This window comes from Lampetra fluviatilis, chromosome 4, assembly GCF_964198595.1.
Source record: "Lampetra fluviatilis chromosome 4, kcLamFluv1.1, whole genome shotgun sequence".
Lineage (NCBI taxonomy): Eukaryota > Metazoa > Chordata > Hyperoartia > Petromyzontiformes > Petromyzontidae > Lampetra > Lampetra fluviatilis.
Window position 1 is genome coordinate 2,062,246 of NC_136278.1, and position 18,078 is coordinate 2,080,323.

Genomic DNA, 18,078 nt, shown 5'->3' on the forward strand with positions numbered 1-18,078 from the left:
ATAACCACCACCAAAAAAACTAATCACCGTGACGTGAATCATCACCTGATTTATCAGTTATCACCTTATTTGGAATGGTCAGCATCATCAGCCGCTACATTGAGGATTGTCATGAGATGCACCAATTGTGTATAATCAAAAACCATCAACAATTTTAACTAATCTTTACCATTTAGCAGGGTCGCTACCATCGGCAACTCCATAATCCTGAATAGTCATATTAACCAAATATCATTAAACCCGTCAGATGCAACAATTATCATAACTAATCATCAGCAGCCTTCATCAATCACGAATCACAGCCGCCATAATCAGCAACAATTAGCAGCAGCATTTCCACGAATTCATAACATTCCCCAATTACCAATACCAGTCATCGATACCATCAGCATTAAATTCGATCACATATCACCACTGCCAAGAACCATCAGCAGCACCGAGCAATCAACAGCAGCTGCTTCATCACCAATTACACTATGTAACACGATTTTTGTCCCTGGGTATTAAGTGTTATTTTTTAATTGCTCATGCCTAAAAATAATTGTTAAAATGGCCACTATTCACCACAAACTTGCTTTTGTGACCAGGACTATGTGAAGGAATGGTACAAATGCACACGTTTTCTCATTGAAAATAGGTACATTTCAAAATATCACTGTCCTAGTGACGAGAGCAAAGTTTGTGGGGAATAATAGACATTTTCTGCACTTTTGAGGCATCAGCAATTAGGAAAATAACACTAACTGCCCAGGGACAATGTGTTTGTTAGTGTTATCGATTTCACCATCTCAAGCATCGGAAGCATGATGATTGTCACCAATCTTCAGAGACATCGAGCGGATTTTGGGAGGGGTGTCACCGAGTATCTTCCATTGAGATCTGAACTGCAACAGAATTTCATCGAGTCTCGGAAAGAGGTAGATGCTGTGAATTTCGCAGGGGAGCGAAATGGATATATGAACCTTATGGCGGGACCCCGGGGTCCCGAATAAACGGAAGTTAAAATCGTAATTATTGCATTTTTGGCGACTCCGTCCCACCGCGCACAAACGCCGCGACCCACCTGGCACGGATCATACTGCAGCAGCAAGGACGAATGCGCAGAAAACTTTTAAACTTTGATTAGCGCATCGTGTAGAACTCGTCGAGAGGAATAGATTCCCGTATCGTTCGCCTTCAACAGACATACAATGACCTCGCAATGCAGTTTATGCGAGAGCCGGGGGCTTATGGGACCCCGGGGTCCCGCCATAAGTTTCACATTTTTATGTAAACTGTGCAATTAACGTTTTTAGTCGTGGCGCCCCACGGGAAGGGGAGTAGTCGTAGATTTAAAGATAAAGGCACGAAATAGGTTTTGTCCTTTCCAGCAATAAAACAGGCGTTAAGATGTTCAAACACCACGCGTGTTTGCATGTTTTGTCACAAGTGTGTGTGGTTAATGCAGACTTGATGCCTTGCAAAAGGTTCTTTAATTGGTGTCTGAAAAATGGTAACACCTGTTTTATTGCCAGAAAGGGTCAAAACGTATTATTTCGTTGCTATAAAAAAAGGCCCTCTAATTATAAAGGGACGGGTCACGTAAGAAAGATAAAAGGAATTCTGGTATGAAAGTCCCCAGGACAAAGAGGGCACGGCTCGAGACGAGCAGCGGGGAGAAGAAAGGAGCGTCGGGCAGGAAGGAATGCTTCAAGTGAAGATGTCGGGGAATGAGAGAACAAGCAAGCAGAAGAGAGCTGCATGGAGCAGCGCCTGTTCTCACCGAGGGGAAGGGACGGATTCAGTGGGGGTGGCCACACAGAAGCGACGTGATTTACAGGTAGTTTGAGCTGATTTAGATATATACGAGACCGACAAAGCTGCCACACTCAGACAGCGGAGGGATACTCGTGTGCGGGACACTTGAACACGCAACTCGGCTGCCGCTTTATTCCTCAGGCAGCAACAGAATCGCTCACCCGGGGCTCCTTGTGCATTCCTCCATCATCCGATAACAATTTAATAATTGTCAGCCCTTCATATCAATCCACTGATGGATTACAGCCCTCCCCGCACCATCAGTCATGGGCAGTATACGACCATACTCCATGGCACTGGTCAGTAGGAGTTGATGAAAGGGGGGGGGGGCCCAGGACAGGTTACAACTCATCCACTGATGCAGCTTTCGCCGGGAATCGAACTCGGGTCGCTGTAGTTACAGCGGCACAATCCACTAACCACAACTGCGCCCCCAACAATGTGCTAATAGGCTTCATAAATAGGCTCGCTGGGATGAAGGAAGCCAGACTTCCAGGACACATTTAACGCGCAACCGGTATTTTTTGTGCGAACAAAATTGCGGGGGCACTGGGAGCCAGCGTGAATACCCCATTCCAGCCTTCTTCGTCTTTCGTATGGCTTGTGTAGATGCAGGTGTAGATGCAGAGCAACAACTGCGACACACATCCAGTGGTCGGTAGCTTTCAAAGAGACTCGCTCACGACTTGCCTGGCCACGCAGCAAGGTCATTTGTCCACCAGGCGGCAGCATTGCTCCATTACAAACAAGAATTTTCAGGTTTTGGCAAGCCACTGCTGGATGAAAACCTCCCCCATATCTTATCAGTCATGGGGTTTGGGGGGGGGGGAGATCGGTTCAGCAGCCACCGGTATCCACAAAGAGGTCAGAATCAAGTACTTGGGTGCGTGGTCCAGTTGTGGCGTGAACATCATGTGATGTGACCGGAACCCGTTCGGCAAACACGACTTCGTTCACTCACTTTGCGGGTACCCAACGTAGGACTCTCGTTCAGACACTCACCACTGCCCAGAGTGGTGGCTGGGAATTCAACTTAAATTGCCAAGTTCGTAGATAAGTGCACTAACCGCTGAGCCACCACTCCCCTTTATACATTGTAAATGTTAAAATCGTATTTAAAATGATAAATTATGCAACAGATCCATAACATATTAACAAAAATCCATAAAGACTCCGGGATATGTTTGTTTGCACTTCCAATAATCCACAACAGCTTGATTGGAGTCTCAAGTACTATTTTGTGTGCAGTGCGTATTCGGATATTTAGCCAATTACCTTTACAGAATATTTGGTACGATTTCTCGTTTGAATGTAAAATTTACAATTTATACATTTTAGGGCCATCTGTATGTCTACAATGAAAGATGTCTTCAAACTAAAAAGCTATCAATCAAACAGATGCACAATTGGTACCCTCATTTAACGAACCAGGCACCCAAAAATGATTTTGGTAAATATTATAGGGACTTAACAAATTTTAGCCCATGGTATTTTTTTTTTTACAAAAACTTCAAAAAAACCTTCTAAATAAAAAAAAGACAAGGAGCCGTGACTGAATTCCATTTTTAAACCTGCTTTAGTCAACGATTTGTACTCAAAATGTCACATCGGTTACAAAACACCCTCAAGGATGACATGATAGAGGTTAAACAAGGTAGGATTGCATTAAATCAAGTGCTCAGCAGAAGGCACGCACACATGTCAAGGAATCAAAACATATGGCTGCATCCCAACACGGTAACAGGTAAAAAAAGTCCCACAAATTGCAAACATGCCACCGAGAATTCAATACACCCAAAATTCCACAAACCGATTAAATGACAACCTCGTTGGTTATATGAAAAGAGGTTTTACCGCTAGCCACCGAGCGGTGAACACCTGACACAGAGAAGGGGTGGTTTTGCTTGGTGGTCGTGTGGAGGGGCAGGGGTGGGAGGGCGATGACTGGAGTGGAGAGATTGTGGTTGTGAGGATGAGGTGTGCAGCAGCAGCGGTGGCTTTTGGGTTGAAACTGCCGCTTTTCACAGTCGTTTAAACAGGAAGTGCGCCGCCATGGCCACTATAGGTGCACCCGTAGGAGTGCCAGGAAAGGGTCCAGATGAACCCGCGATGTCCACGTGGGAGTAGCGCAGCGGCTTCTCAGAGTCCAGCCCATGCTGATGGAACACACACACAGATCGCCATGTAGCCTACCTGCATTAGACTGCATGGGCAAGTGCTATTAGGCAAGCACCTATGAAGGTCAGCCTCATACATGAAGACGTGAGCCCAGTACCATTTCCAGGTAGCCCCCCACCCCCTGAGTCCTGCTCGTTATACAGCCACACTAATGTACAATTAAATGCCAAGTTGACCAAGGGAAGGCCCCACGGTAGGTTCAGTTAACCCCTTGGCCCCCCAATGTGCAGCATCGCTAGGAAATCGATCCAGGTGGCCAGCATCCCAAAGCAGTTGTGTGAACAGCTCTTAACACCACTGCCCCACCACACAAACCCCCTATTTTGTCTGTTATGTCGGGCGATGTGTCACTGGTGATCACTTACAATGGCATCCAACGGAAAACCGGTGAGGCCAGCACCCAACGCTAACTGCCTGCGTCTCTATTTTATTGATGTACTGCATCAGGTACTCAATTTAGGCTACCTGAACTTTAAGGAGGCATGGGTCAGGCACCACTGCCCTTTACCATTCATCCCTTGAATGTAGCACATTGGCAAAGTGGTTAGAAAAAAAACAATTGGCAGACAGCAAAACAAATGCCCTTTCAAAAATGAGAGAATAACATGGCATTTAGGCAACACAGGAAGCAGAAAAACTACCATAACAGACCCAAGGCGACATAAAATGCTGTGCTTTAAAATTCCATCATGAGAAGAGCGTCTGCATCACACCGCCCGTGTCAAAGGCTTTTCACAAAAATCCCACGCTTTTGAGATTACGAGCACGTACGCCGAGCAGCTGGGACAAAAGGGGGAAATCGTTCCGTCCATTTCCACTGGAAAGCAGTGAAAATGACGAAGCATCGGTGAAGTATTTCCTACATGGTGGTCATCGTGCCCTTTCTCACAAAGCTCAGAATGTTTTAATTTCTTTAAAATGAGTCACCATGCAATCGGTTTATTTTAGTGCAGCACTGCAGAACTGAAAGTGAGCATACGCAAGCAGTGGCCCACTGGACTGCGATGAAGGAGATTAGAATTGATGTTATCACAAAGGTCTCATACCACGTAAGGGTTTGAACATGTTGAGACGATAGAATAATGCAACACATACTTTGTGCAGTTCTTCTTTCACACTCGATAATATCAGAGGTAACGTGTTGGAATGCTGTGAGTGACAGTAGAATGTCTGTCATGTTTTAAAAGGACATCTACCACAACTCACAACATGATAGTAGGTTTTTACCCTTTTAACTGGTACAAAACTGTTTTGTACCAGTTAAAAGGGTAAAAACCTACTATCATATTTTGCCACTGGTAAAAGAGATCTCATAGTGTAAAAACTCACAACATGACATAGATCATGATTAAAATATCGATGACAGACCATGTAGGTTCATCCTCATATCATTCAATTCATATTTAATGTCTAACAAAGTGAAGCTGAAAACCTATTATTTTTGCAACTCTCTGCCAAGTGTACGAAGAAAAAAAAAAACAGGTGGGAAGTCAGTCGAGCGATGTCACCACACAAGCACCGTGGCTTTTAGCGCAGCTGTGTGCAGCATGGGTTGTGAAAATAAATATGAGAAGCCAGGTGTCTGGCTCTGGGATCTGTTCAGCTGCGCCAGGCTGCCAAGGAAACACAGCTTGTGCCAAACCAGCCATGGAACGGAGGAGATGCCGCGAGCAATACTCACGGCATCCATCCCGGACGTGAGCACGAGGAAGGCGGCGGGCGACTGGTGTCCACGCGGGGTGGCGCTCGACGGAAGGTTGTTGCACTGCAAGACGTCCTCGTACTCGGACTTCCCAGCGTGGAAGACGTAGTCTTCGCGCCGGATGGTGGACAATTCGAACGGATCGCCTACACGCTCGCCCACTGGTCACACACGGCGGGGGTCACGGAGGGTCGCCGTTATTTTACTTGCCGGACAATTTATTTTTTATTTCGGACTGCGTCATCATAATTTTCTCATTGTGTTTGTAGTGTCTATTATTAGTGTATACGTGGCAATATCGCTGTTTCAAGGGTTAAATCAGGTGTTCTCATCATTAATGGTTTCAAGTAGAGGGGGACTTGAGACCTACCTTTGAACCACTCCTGACTATTCCCAGCCTCCCGTGCCGGTCCATTGTCCATGATCAGCTGTCATAAACAGGTTAAGGTTTAGGGGTCAGCATCACAGCCCTACATTAAGAAAAATATTAGACATGCACCAAAACACACGAAAACCTACGAGCAGGACACATGATTGGAATAAATAAAAGTGCAAGGCAAGAGGACACATCAGATCTCGGAAGCAAAGCAGGGTCGAGTGTGGATAGTGCCAGGATGTGCGAATGTGGTATATGGGAATTGATACAAGCTGCGGCTCTACATTTTGGGCAGCAGAGGGCAGTGCAGCAGCAGCAGCTCTACACTCTCCACAAATGTACACCCGCTGTCCTGCTTTCACCAACGGCACTCACCGGCGGGGTAAAGTATGACCAATTAACTCATCAACCGACAGCGTGGGGAGGCATTTCATCCAGCAGTGGATCGACAAAGGGCTGTGTGTATATACACACACACGCGCATATTAAAGCAATCTGTTGCACAGAATGCGGGGATTTTTAAAATTCATTCTTATAAACCCGCACAAGCGGGCTCGGTAGCGAGGAGGGGGTGGAGGTAGCAGGCAGTTGAGCCAGTGGTGCGGTTGGTGGGGGCAGGCGACCAGCACTCACGGTGTATTCGGGCCCCACGGCACGGATGGCGTGCCCCGTCAGGGTGGCGATGGTGTACAGCTCGGGGTTCACTGCGCTGACCGCCTGGAGAGAAAGCAGAATGTTTATACTGGAGGAATCCGACGGAGCTGTAAAGCTCTTTTTCACAGATGTCCAGTAAAAGTGCGTGCCAACGATGGCCATCACGCACAGCTTCAAAGACGCGCATAACATGCCAATTAACAAATGTACAAATAATGTGTCGATATACAATTCGTGCTACAGACTCCCTGCTCTATTTAAGCCCAGGTTAAAAGATTGATTTTTTCCCCTCTGCCTATGACCGACTGCCACTCTATAAAATAAAACATGTTCATGTTTTCTGTACAGCATCTTCAGATGCCAAATAAATATATCTAATTTTCGTCCTGTTTAAATGTTATACTTGGACTATGAAGGCAGGTTTAAAAAACCCTTCAAATGATGAAGGTACAAACAAAATAAAAATGAATCAATTCTTGAATTGAATGGCAAACCCCAATTTGTGATAATTCACTCAATTGCTGGCAGGTAAACTCTTGACATATCACACTGTCAGTGAATTACTGCCGAAATCCCTTCATGTGGCCTCTGATACACGTAGTGGGAGCCAGGCAGAGCTTTCCCACCCACCTCTACGACAGAAAAATGGTCTGCATATGAATGTCAAACTAAAATGTTTAATTCCCAGAGATGGGATTTAGCCAAGTGAAGTGCACAAACAAATGTATTATGTATTGTTATGATTGGTTAAATGGGCTGAGACTATAACCGCGACACTTGAAAATAAAGTCTAACACAAAAGCCAGCTGACCTGAATCTCTTGGCTACCCTCACCAAAAAAAAAAGTTTCTAAAACGACTCATTACAGCAGATCAAAAATACCAAACAGAAACAACCTTTGCATTAGTGACATTTTAAAGCTGCAATGACTGTATGCTTGGGTCAAGACGTGGAGTCAAATCCACACCTTCTCCTTGAGCAGGCACAGAAGGTCGGCCATCACCATGCGCCCCTCCGCGTCCGTGTTGCCCACGCGCACGCGCTTCCCCGCGCGCGACGTCACGATCTCGTCCGCCACGTAGCAGTCTGCACGCAACCAAACAGTCGCCTCGATGATAAACCCAGTGGTGCACACCTTGTAATCCGGATCCTTGGGGGCCGAACGTTGGCAACCGGTACATTTGTGAAATTCCCAAACCCGCCCGGGTTGTATGCATGTACGTTGAACTTCTTTTGCGCCATATGTAGCCGACCGTGCTAATTGGAGGTGCAGGGAGGGGGGACAAACTAAACAAATTGAGGTGGGCCTCCAGATGGCAGCAGAATAAGTGGATAGATGACCACGTCCGACCATGTCTGTGAAGACTTTTGAGAGTTATCCTGTCATGCGAGTAGGTTCTCTCCAGGTACTTCAGTTCCTCCCCCCCCTGCATCCAAAACACTTCCTAAATATCAATTGGCCAAATATATAAATTGTATTCTATTCTTGCCAACGGCAATATATCAATGCAGGACTCATGGAAAATTATCTTGAGACTCAAGAATATTTCCTAGATAAATAAAATAGCGCATCCAGAAATTATCACTGCTAAACATGTGGTCATCGTCATGAGTCCTGAGCCAATGACGACAAATTCCATGTTACTATGGCAGAAACGAATCTCACCAGGAAAGAAGATCGGTTGCCCTTACACTCAATTAATTCAAAATTATAATGTACAGCTAAATGTATCAACCTGAAAAGATCGACAGCCTTGATCTATAAAATCAGATGCCCACCATCGGTCATGGTTAGCATCTGATTTTGCAAGGCCACAACAGTAGGCCCATTCATCTACCACCTGATCCAGAGCTTAACCGCTACGAATAAAACCTTGCGAAGAGCTTTGAAGAGATTTTTTAAAGGAAAGCTATCGGCACACACACTCAAGACGCATGCTTCAGGATGTCAGATTTGAGTGCAAATTCTGCCACTTTAATTAACCTCTAGACAACTCGCATGCATTAAACGACACGCGTAATATAGCACGATCCTGTTTGATGAAATTACTCCCAATTAGACAAACAATTGAAGAGGAGCATTGGCAGCGGGGCAGCATACGCACCTGAACCAACGCTGTTCCTCACCATTGCCAGGACGCCCTCCACACGAATGTTCTTGGGTTTCAGCTTGGCCAGAATCTGCACGGGAGGGAGATAGGCAAGGGGGGGGGGCAGGGCATGGCTTCAGCAATTGACAGTGGCCAAAAAGACGACAGACTTCCGTTCATTTTGTCTTTGTTAATGATGGCGACAAGGGAAAAATATGAATATATATTGTGAACTTCTTTCGCACCATACCATAGCCAACCATGTAAAATCGGAGGTGTGGCAGAAGGACAACAAAAAAGTATATCGGGGTCACATGCTGAACCGATTAAATATTACTCCTGTAAAACAATTTTGCAGCCGTTTGTTAATCCACTGCTGGATGAAGCGTCCTAATATGTAAATAACACCAATATAATTGTGAGGGAAGTTGGGGGGCCACCGTACCTTTGTGGTATTGTGGCCCTTACCAAAGACCCCTGGGGGGTCCCTGCCAATCCCCCCCAGCCCCCCCTCCCAAAATTGCCCCCAAGGTTAAGGCTACAAACACGCACAGATCACACGTGTCCACGCCACTAGTCGACGCAATGTTAATAAGGCATTTGGTTCCTGTTGCGTATTAAATGTGTCTTGTTGCCGCAACATGGTGCTGACGTTCCCCGCGCACGTTAAAAATGTCTTGTATGAGTGTTCATGGGATGCGACTGTCTGCGCCCTCCACCCCCCCCCCCCCACCTATCGAAAGGCTTTCTTCACACATCCCCTTGGGGAGTGCGACGCACGGGGCGAGAACCGCCGAGTTAAGGGTGCACGTGGGGAGGTGCGGGTCACCTCAAAGAATCCAGCAACGGCGGCCGCACCACACTTGTCGCGGTGCATGCCGGCCATGTGGCCGCCGGCCTTGATGTCAGCCCCACCGGTGTCGTAGGTGATGCCCTGCGCGAGTGGGGAAAAAAAAGAGACCATCGCACAAATGCCACCTTGCTGTGCTTCGCAAGTGCCTCCTCTCAGTCCCCACCCGCGACTGTGATGGGCGTTCAATTGCACACGTCGAGTTGAAATCACGTTTTGCGGACTGTTTGTTCACACGAGGGCTTAAGCAGACCTTGCCGACCAGGAAGACGGTCTTGTCCACGTCTCCCTCGCCCGTGTACTCCAGCTCGATCACACGCCCGCGGTGGCGCTCAACGGCTGGCGGATACCAAGACGACACACGCAGCGGACACAGGCACAGAAACAAAAAAAAATGCATTGAGCCTTCGCTCAAGTATCGGAGGTTACTCATTCTCCTCTGCGTCGCCAATAATCTGGAACTCCCATCCCCCTACCATGGGTGCCATCAACTCCCTATCCAAAACATTCGTCCCCCTCCGCCCACCTCCTCGGCCAATGACTGACTGCAGCTCCCTAGAAAATAAATAGGCCCACTGTCTGTAAAGAATCTTGGAGACATTGTCGCATTTAGAAGATAATACAAATCCAACCTGGACAACGATCTTAGATGTTATCCTGTTTGGGACAAGCATCCCACTAAGGTCGGGATGCTTACACCCCACACCAGACTTAGCCGACCTAGAGCAGCACTAGGAGAGATGTAGATATCACACCCGTTCCCATGGAAGTCACTGGGTTCGTAGCAATGTGCCAACTCCTGCACCATTACTACACCGAATATTAACAACACCCACACATTCCTGACCTCAAATTCACTCTAAATCACATCATTGGCTGCTGGTTTCTCATTAAACATTATTTGTTCAACTTTACTTATCCTGCGGCAAAATTTTACTTTCGCAATGTGATGATTGCATTCCGAGCGCCATTAGTTATTCTACACTACGATTTCATTTAATCTACAATTCTGCCGCGAGCATCCAGGGCTGCATTATTTAGTAAACGGTGATTAAATATATCAATCATTGCTTGTTTAAGCAATTTTCCATAATTTCTGTAAAGGGCAGTAAGAGGTTCTGGGTTCGATTCCCGACTCCGGTTTCCTCACACAGATTAAAAAAAACAAGTGTAACTGGTATTGGCCAAACATCCCAAATGCTGAAAAATCACCTGCAAATTATTACTTTGGGATTACGCAGAGCAACATCAACCCACACTGCAAGCTGCCTTGAGACTAACCGTTCCTGGGTAAACAAGTGTAATAATAATTCACAACAAACACCCAACTCAAAGTGAATTCACATATTCTCCAGTATGGTTTGGAGACTGTCGATTTATTTTAGTTTTTTTGTTACTAACCATTTGCACAACGGTTGACTGCAGCCAAGCATGGAAATTCTTTCTTGAAGACATCAGGGTCAGAAATGACTTTCATCTGAAATTCAAAAATCAAGAAAACATTTAAATGGCAAAACGAAACTTTCTACATCACATTTTAAGTAAAAAAAAATAGATACATTTCCGAAAGACAAAAACAGGAACTGTTGACTTCCTGCAAGGCAGAAACTATTTTCTCACTTCCATTAAGTTTAGTTTTTTTTCCAAACACGACAGTGCATCGCTGGCATGATCTTTAAAAACATGTCAGTCAATGGTGGCGGAGCAAGTAGTCACGCAACGCGCAGGGCTGCGGGGCATGGGGGCTCGGGCCAAGGGCTCACCAAGACGGCCGTGCCCTTGAAGATGGCTTCCAAGTACTCGGCCACCTTTGGCGCTGCCATGCGCTCGGGGTCCGAGCCGCCGATATCGCGGTACACCACCCTGCACGACACACAAACACCAGTACCAATTGGCAGCGCGGCAAACCGCAGCAGCAGGACGACCAGACACGTGTTGGCAAGCAACGATACCTCCAAGGCATTTTCACTCGCCCAAGAATTTAAGCACAGGTGCTATGAAGAGCCATTGCCCCAAACATCAATTATATATCACTTACATTTTGGGCAAATGTCTGTTTCGGGTAATTTCCTATACTCTTATATAAGCGCACAACTTTATCTGTGATGAACGCTGCACTTTCCGTCGTTTTCATACAGGGGGCGCTGTAAACCTACGCACTCCCTGCAGGAACGACGGCGGCACAGGGACAGACGTTCGATTGTGTTGGAATCGATCTGCATACGGCGGTCTTCTCGCACAGCCAGCTCTATGTCGCCTTATCTCGATCCCGCAATACCAAACAGGTGAAAGTCTGCATCGAACCGAACCCCCAGCAAGGCCATCAACTTAACGATGAGAGAATTCACATGGAATGTCCTTTTCAATTAAGTCTTCCAGAAGAATCTTTTATCTAATTCAAAACATAATATAATTCAAAGAGGCTTCATTTTTAAACTTCAAAACGGAGCATCGGGTGCTTGCGCGAATGCGTCATTCGTGTGCAATTTTTTTTGTGACTTTCCTGGCCGAAGGCAGTAAATGGTTGAGGGGCGCCACATCAATGGCTGTGCCCCCGAACAACCCCTAGTTATTTATACTTTATTTATACAGAAAGTGTTATTGATGGATGTGTTACATTTTTTGACATTGGTAATGGATTGCAAGGCTTGGTCCACAATGGCCACGCTTAACATGCACACCTGCCACTCTCCAGCGCCGTGACCACCTTGACAAGATGTTGTCCCTCCGCGTCGCTTGGCACCCACAGACCCAGCAGCTCTGCCTTGCTCTTCTTCTCTGGCAAGGCTTCTCGGACCTCGATAGGCTGTCACGATCCACAGCCATGCACACATAGGGGGTCCCGTGTTTAGGCGTGCACACCACAAGTGGTTGTTATAGCAAGCATATTGTGGCACAAAAAATAAGGTGGTGTGGATCAGACCACACCAGGCAAATTTAACAATGAGTGTAAAATACAACAGGGATACATTTGAGGCAGCAAAGTAACAAGAGAAGGGCTACGTGCCGGTCGGGTCAAATGGCCCTCTTCCCCGACGATATTAAATGACGGGCGGGAAGGGCAGCGTGTGTCTATTAGGTCGTTGCGATGAAGCAGGAGGGTGGGCGGGGTATTGAGCGTTGCAACGCACCACGTAGAGTGCATGCAGTGCCCCGAGGGCACCCACGAGCAGGGCATCATTAAATCTAGAGTCGGGCACCAGCACCAGCAGGGGCTTCTTGCTGCCGGCTTTGAGGGCCCTGTTGAGAGACGATAGGCGTGAGAAGCAAAAGCAAAAAAAAGCAGTCGGTGAAACCACAGCACAATGCAATGTATAATTAAAGAATTATAATTATAGACAGCAGTTTGATCCGCATGTTGAATGTTGGGATCAAAATTACACCACAAAACACTAAACGCACATTACAGAAGCATTTTAAACAATCATACAATGTGCGTCAAAGCTATGTAGGACATGTGGAGGTATATTAACTTGTGAAAATCTGTATGCTAAAACGGGTGTACGTAGTTTTATGTCGAAACTATTTTTCCCGTAATTTCACACCACGCATTACCTCACAATGCCGGAATAGGCAGCATCGGAAAAACGACGGACGTCGTCGTAGTCCCGATTGAGGGGTCCCGTGGGTGAGAAGATCTGGCAGAAAAGGAGGAAAATGCACACAGTGTAAATGTCTCATGGTCAGTGCGAGCGCTCGGTTCAACCGCAACAAAAATGTGACCGTGGGAGCAAGTGAACCCAGTGACATCATTACCAGCCTCTTTTCCGTGGAGCACTGGCAGGGCACCACAGACACCTCCTTGTAGAAGGCTGCATCCGCCTGTGGCAATGCAAGATGAATCATGTATGACAAATGTCACATTATCAGGATATCACTATCAACCATGCATTATTGCACAGATTATTAGATTGCCCAAAACTGTCAATTTTATGTTTCCCTTTAAGGCATTTCTATGGACAAACCTGTGGAGTTTTCCCACTATAAAATGAGCATAGTCGCAGAGCTCATTTGTAAGTACGGGGAGAGGTTAGAAAGCAGACAAAACACCGAGTCTGGAACCACAAAAGGTACGTTGAGGAAAAGAAGCGTTTCAGCAGGAGGCGTGGATGCTCAACAGAAGTGTTACACCAGGGGTTCCCAAAGTTTTCAACTTGGGACTCTGCCCCCACCCCCACCATTAAACGCATGCATCGCAATATCGTGCCGTTCACGTTCTGGCCTTGACCAGGTAGGAGTTGTGAGGATGGATTGTCGGAGAACACTTAAATAAAGATCGATAAACTTAAACGTTATTTTAATGACATAACTCAACATATGCCTTCACTTTTAATCTTTTGGACAAAGTTGCAACTCCCTCTGCAATGACCACAGGACACGACCCAGACTGAAAAATTCTTAACTACATTAAACGTTCCATACTCGAAGAGGAAAATGCGCACACCACGTGGCGGCTGATAAAGAAGCAAAAATATTAATAAATTGCCAACGCTATAACCAAGCTCCAATGTCAGTCGGTTTATATGGTTTATGTACATAGGTCTGCGATAGGATTAACTTTTACACAGCTTTTTATTGAAATTTGTTTTTCCTGTTTGCAGTAAGCTCTGGCACGTTGTGGAAATAAAATTTGCTGTTGCTCGTTACTTTGCACATTTCCACCCTGCAGTGTCCGATAACTGCCGGCAATGCCGATGGGGTTGGGCTGTGGTCATCCTTGTAAAAATGAACTACTTAGCTCAATGGGCCTTGCCAACTGAAATAAAGTCCGAGTCTAAATTAGGGTGCCACCCACTACACTTTAAAGTATTAGCTCATACGGCATTCATCACAAATACATTCCATTTTATAACCATTGTATGCATTTTCCTGTTTACCAAGGTCTCTCTTGATAAATAGACTTTTGGTCTCGATGGACTCTCAACTTGTTTTAAATAAAGGATTTTATCATTATTATGTGTAAACTAACAACTGGTGCTGAAGTACTTTATCAGCTATGACAGTTTCCTTAAACTACACCTTACACAACTCGTGACTGCTGCAGGCCAGAGTCTCAGAAGCCAGTAAACTGGTTGTTTTGTTGTGCATTTTGAATTTGTACAGCGGGCAGAAGAAGTTTGTTTTAAAATTCTTCAAACACAAATGAGCTTCCACAAAAAGCCAGCGTTTTGCTAGAAAAAGTCGTCTTGACAAACCAGCTGAAGGGGTCCCACAGATTTACAGCTTCAGTCACCCGATAACACCTTTGGCAATAAAAAAAAGAGGGTCCACAAAGTAAAGGAAACCTAAATAGTCAACTCGTGATTTAGGACAATTTAACAAGCGTGTCCTCGGACTTTGTGCCAGAACTCTGAAAGTGCTTACGTTCATTTGTGCAAGATGTGAGAAAATTCTGGCCAACTTGATAATTTTTTGCGATTGTACAAGGAGGCAGAGTTCACAAAAAAATTCAGACTACAAAATATTTATCCTGCCTTCTTGCCAAAATTCTAAACTCAAAAGGACCTTTGGACAGACGTGTTTTTTTCTGCGTAGACACCACAATTCTTACGAAGGAAATCTATTCGCTTTGCGTTTCACTTCACCATTGTTTATGCGATGTTCTGTCATTATACCAAACACACAAATCTCGTGGAAAAATTGGTAATTTTCCTTAAATCGGTAATTTTCCTTAAATCATTTCAATTAATTCGTAGCTTTAGACATCGTGTGTCTCCGGTGCACACTCGCACACGACTCCACACCTTGACATAGGCGGCCAGCTTTTCCTGTATGCACTGCAGATCACCGGACAGATTTGTGACATTATCCGTCACCACCACCACCCCGTCAAATCTGCACATGGATAGGAATGTGAGATGAACAGACATGAGGCCATCTCATTACACACAAGACACTTCAGCTATTAATGCAGCCACCTAAAATGCACACCCACAGCCAATGATCCTCGTATAGCCATGCGGACTTTTAGGGGAAGTTCCGTCAGCGAGCATCCATTAAGGCAAAGTCTTCAATGTTGGTGGTTGTACAGCCTTTATCTTGCTGGTGCTGATGTTAGCACACCACAGAGGTAATGTAGCCAAAATCCATGAGATGATCAGATATACGCCCGTACCACACCTATAATATCCACGGCTGGGACTCAAACTCAGGTGACATTCCAGTTTGCTAAAATGGACGCCAGCAATTGCAACAACTGTCACAAACGTAATTTTTTTTACGAGTCGACCATAAAAAAACCCTTTCTCAATGAGGCATGCATAAATATTCGTACTCTTACCGGTCATCTTTGATGGTAGTCACATGGACGATGTTAAGTGCCCTGCCAGAAAGAAAAAAAACTTCAAAACCACAGCAGTAAGGCCCCCTCCACTACCACCTTGCAGGCATTTGGAAAACCTTTGCGACAAGCTTCAGCTGTATAAATTATACTGCAAGCCAGACAACATGCAAAGCTGTATCTCACTGCAAGGGAATTTTTTGCGAGTTGCAAAGTCAACATTGGACACGTTTGTGAACTTAAGTTTAACTCTGTATTTAAATGTTGTTGCATCAGAACACGTTTGCTGTTGCTGCTTATGATGATGTTAGATAATTATATCCCGAGTGGAAATAAGAGGCGTTATGTTGGGTTTTATTTCCCCTTTTCATATAATCGTATCAATTACACATTGGCAATAACTCATCTAACCCATTTCCTTCAGGCGACACATTTTAAACCAAAATAATACTTCCAATTCACACACCTCCCTCCACCCACCTCCCACACAAAGGCGGAAACAAGTCCAGTACTGTTTTAAAGAGCCATAGAGAAGTGGGAAACACGTTCTCTTCGAAAAAGTCTGCTGCTTCCTCTGGAAAGTCATAATTTCACAACTAAATATCCGGGGAATATGGTCATCAGTTGCCGACGTTACACAAGCGATTCTGCATTTGCAACGACACATTTCCCTACTCTACTACGGATCTTATAAAGTACTTGTATGCAATAAATATGAGCATAGGGCCTTTCCCCTAAGCTATACAGTACAGCATTGCTGTGTCCAATGACAAAATGCATCAGTATAAAATGTGGGCGCAAAGTCCCTATACCCCTTTACCATTCGGATTCGAGTGAAGCTCGTAAGATAGGGGTACATGGACTTTGCGCCCACCCTTCACTTATGATTAAGGATCATGTTAAATCTGCATTCATGTGCGAGCTTAGCTGCAATAGACATTTTAACCTTATGGAGAGACCCCGGAGGTCCCATTAGCCCCCGGCTCTCGCTGTAATCTGCGATGAGACGTCATTGTATGTCTGTTGAAGGCGAGCGATATGGCGATCGATTCATCTCGACGAGCTCTACACGATGCACTAATCAAAGTTTAAAAGTTTTGTTTCTTCTGCACATTCGACATTACGACAGTGATCCGTTGCAGGTGGGTCGTAGTCGTCAAAAATAGATTTATTAATTACGCTAAGTTTGGTTTTCTCTTTCATTAATTACGATTTTGACTTTTGTTTTATTCGGGACGAGCTTCATTCATTATGCAACTTAGTGTCTTGTTCGTCAGAGCAATCTTAGTCGAGCCAGTTGTCATAAATCCACTTGCTACATCACTATTCCTTCCGCTTCTTATTAAAATTTCATATTTCGCGCGGTCTACGCAAGTCTGATCGTGGCTTGTAATGTGCTCAGAAGCAAGTTGGAAAATAAATAATTGGATTACATTAATTTAGACACACACGTGACGTTCACTGCAAATTACACCGAGTATGTTAAATATATGTAGCATTACACCAAGTGTAACAAACTAATGTGGATGATGAAGATACACATGAAGGCGATGCAGTCTATTCTATTATACAGTATTCTCCACATTTCACACGATGTATAAAGTATATGGAAAGTTGGAGTCAGTCTCTCTTATAACCCCGTAGCTGTGTGTAACCATATGTATGCAACTCAATTGAGTGCGTGACCAGACCGAAACGAATCAACTTTCCGCGGATAATAATCGAATATATTAAGGCCAATTAAAATCGTAAGATTCGTAACACCTATAAATACATTAAACAGCGCTTACCGACAACCACGACGCATACGCACGAACAGGTTACTTTGTTTAAAATATATACATAGCCAAGACGAATGAAACGCGTACTGTTTGCAGCCGAACCAGTTTAATGTTTGCCTAAGTGAAACCACTCACCACAAAGCCTCCATTGCAGCAACACGCGAGCGAGTGTGCAAGTCGAGTTCACTGCACGGCTCCTCCTTTTATAGTCCCCAATGGGCCACGCCCATCTAATTCCATACATCAGATAAGCGCAACCCCCCCCCTGTTTAACAATCCCTACAACCGATAAGGCGTCCCGCTATTTTTTATAACGCCCACTTGCACATGCGCCGTGGCGAGTTGCGAATCCCTACTGCGCATACGCGAT

At 45.3% G+C, this 18,078-nt stretch overlaps 1 protein-coding gene across 1 annotated transcript; it reads right to left on the bottom strand.

Annotated features, from left to right (window-relative positions):
• Positions 1 to 3,350: 3,350 nt before the first annotated feature.
• Positions 3,351 to 17,903, bottom strand: LOC144931468 (putative aminopeptidase W07G4.4). The gene is made up of 17 exons (XM_078855309.1): positions 17,844 to 17,903; positions 15,928 to 15,969; positions 15,392 to 15,482; positions 13,404 to 13,469; positions 13,203 to 13,285; positions 12,779 to 12,887; positions 12,329 to 12,453; positions 11,411 to 11,510; positions 11,049 to 11,124; positions 9,901 to 9,986; positions 9,627 to 9,731; positions 8,813 to 8,888; positions 7,675 to 7,793; positions 6,687 to 6,770; positions 6,048 to 6,105; positions 5,657 to 5,838; positions 3,351 to 3,953 (listed from the first exon to the last, which is right to left on the bottom strand). Exons 1-17 carry the CDS (start codon positions 17,855 to 17,857, stop codon positions 3,819 to 3,821), a joined length of 1,551 nt encoding a protein of 516 aa, XP_078711435.1. The 5' UTR covers positions 17,858 to 17,903; the 3' UTR covers positions 3,351 to 3,818.
• Positions 17,904 to 18,078: the final 175 nt, after the last annotated feature.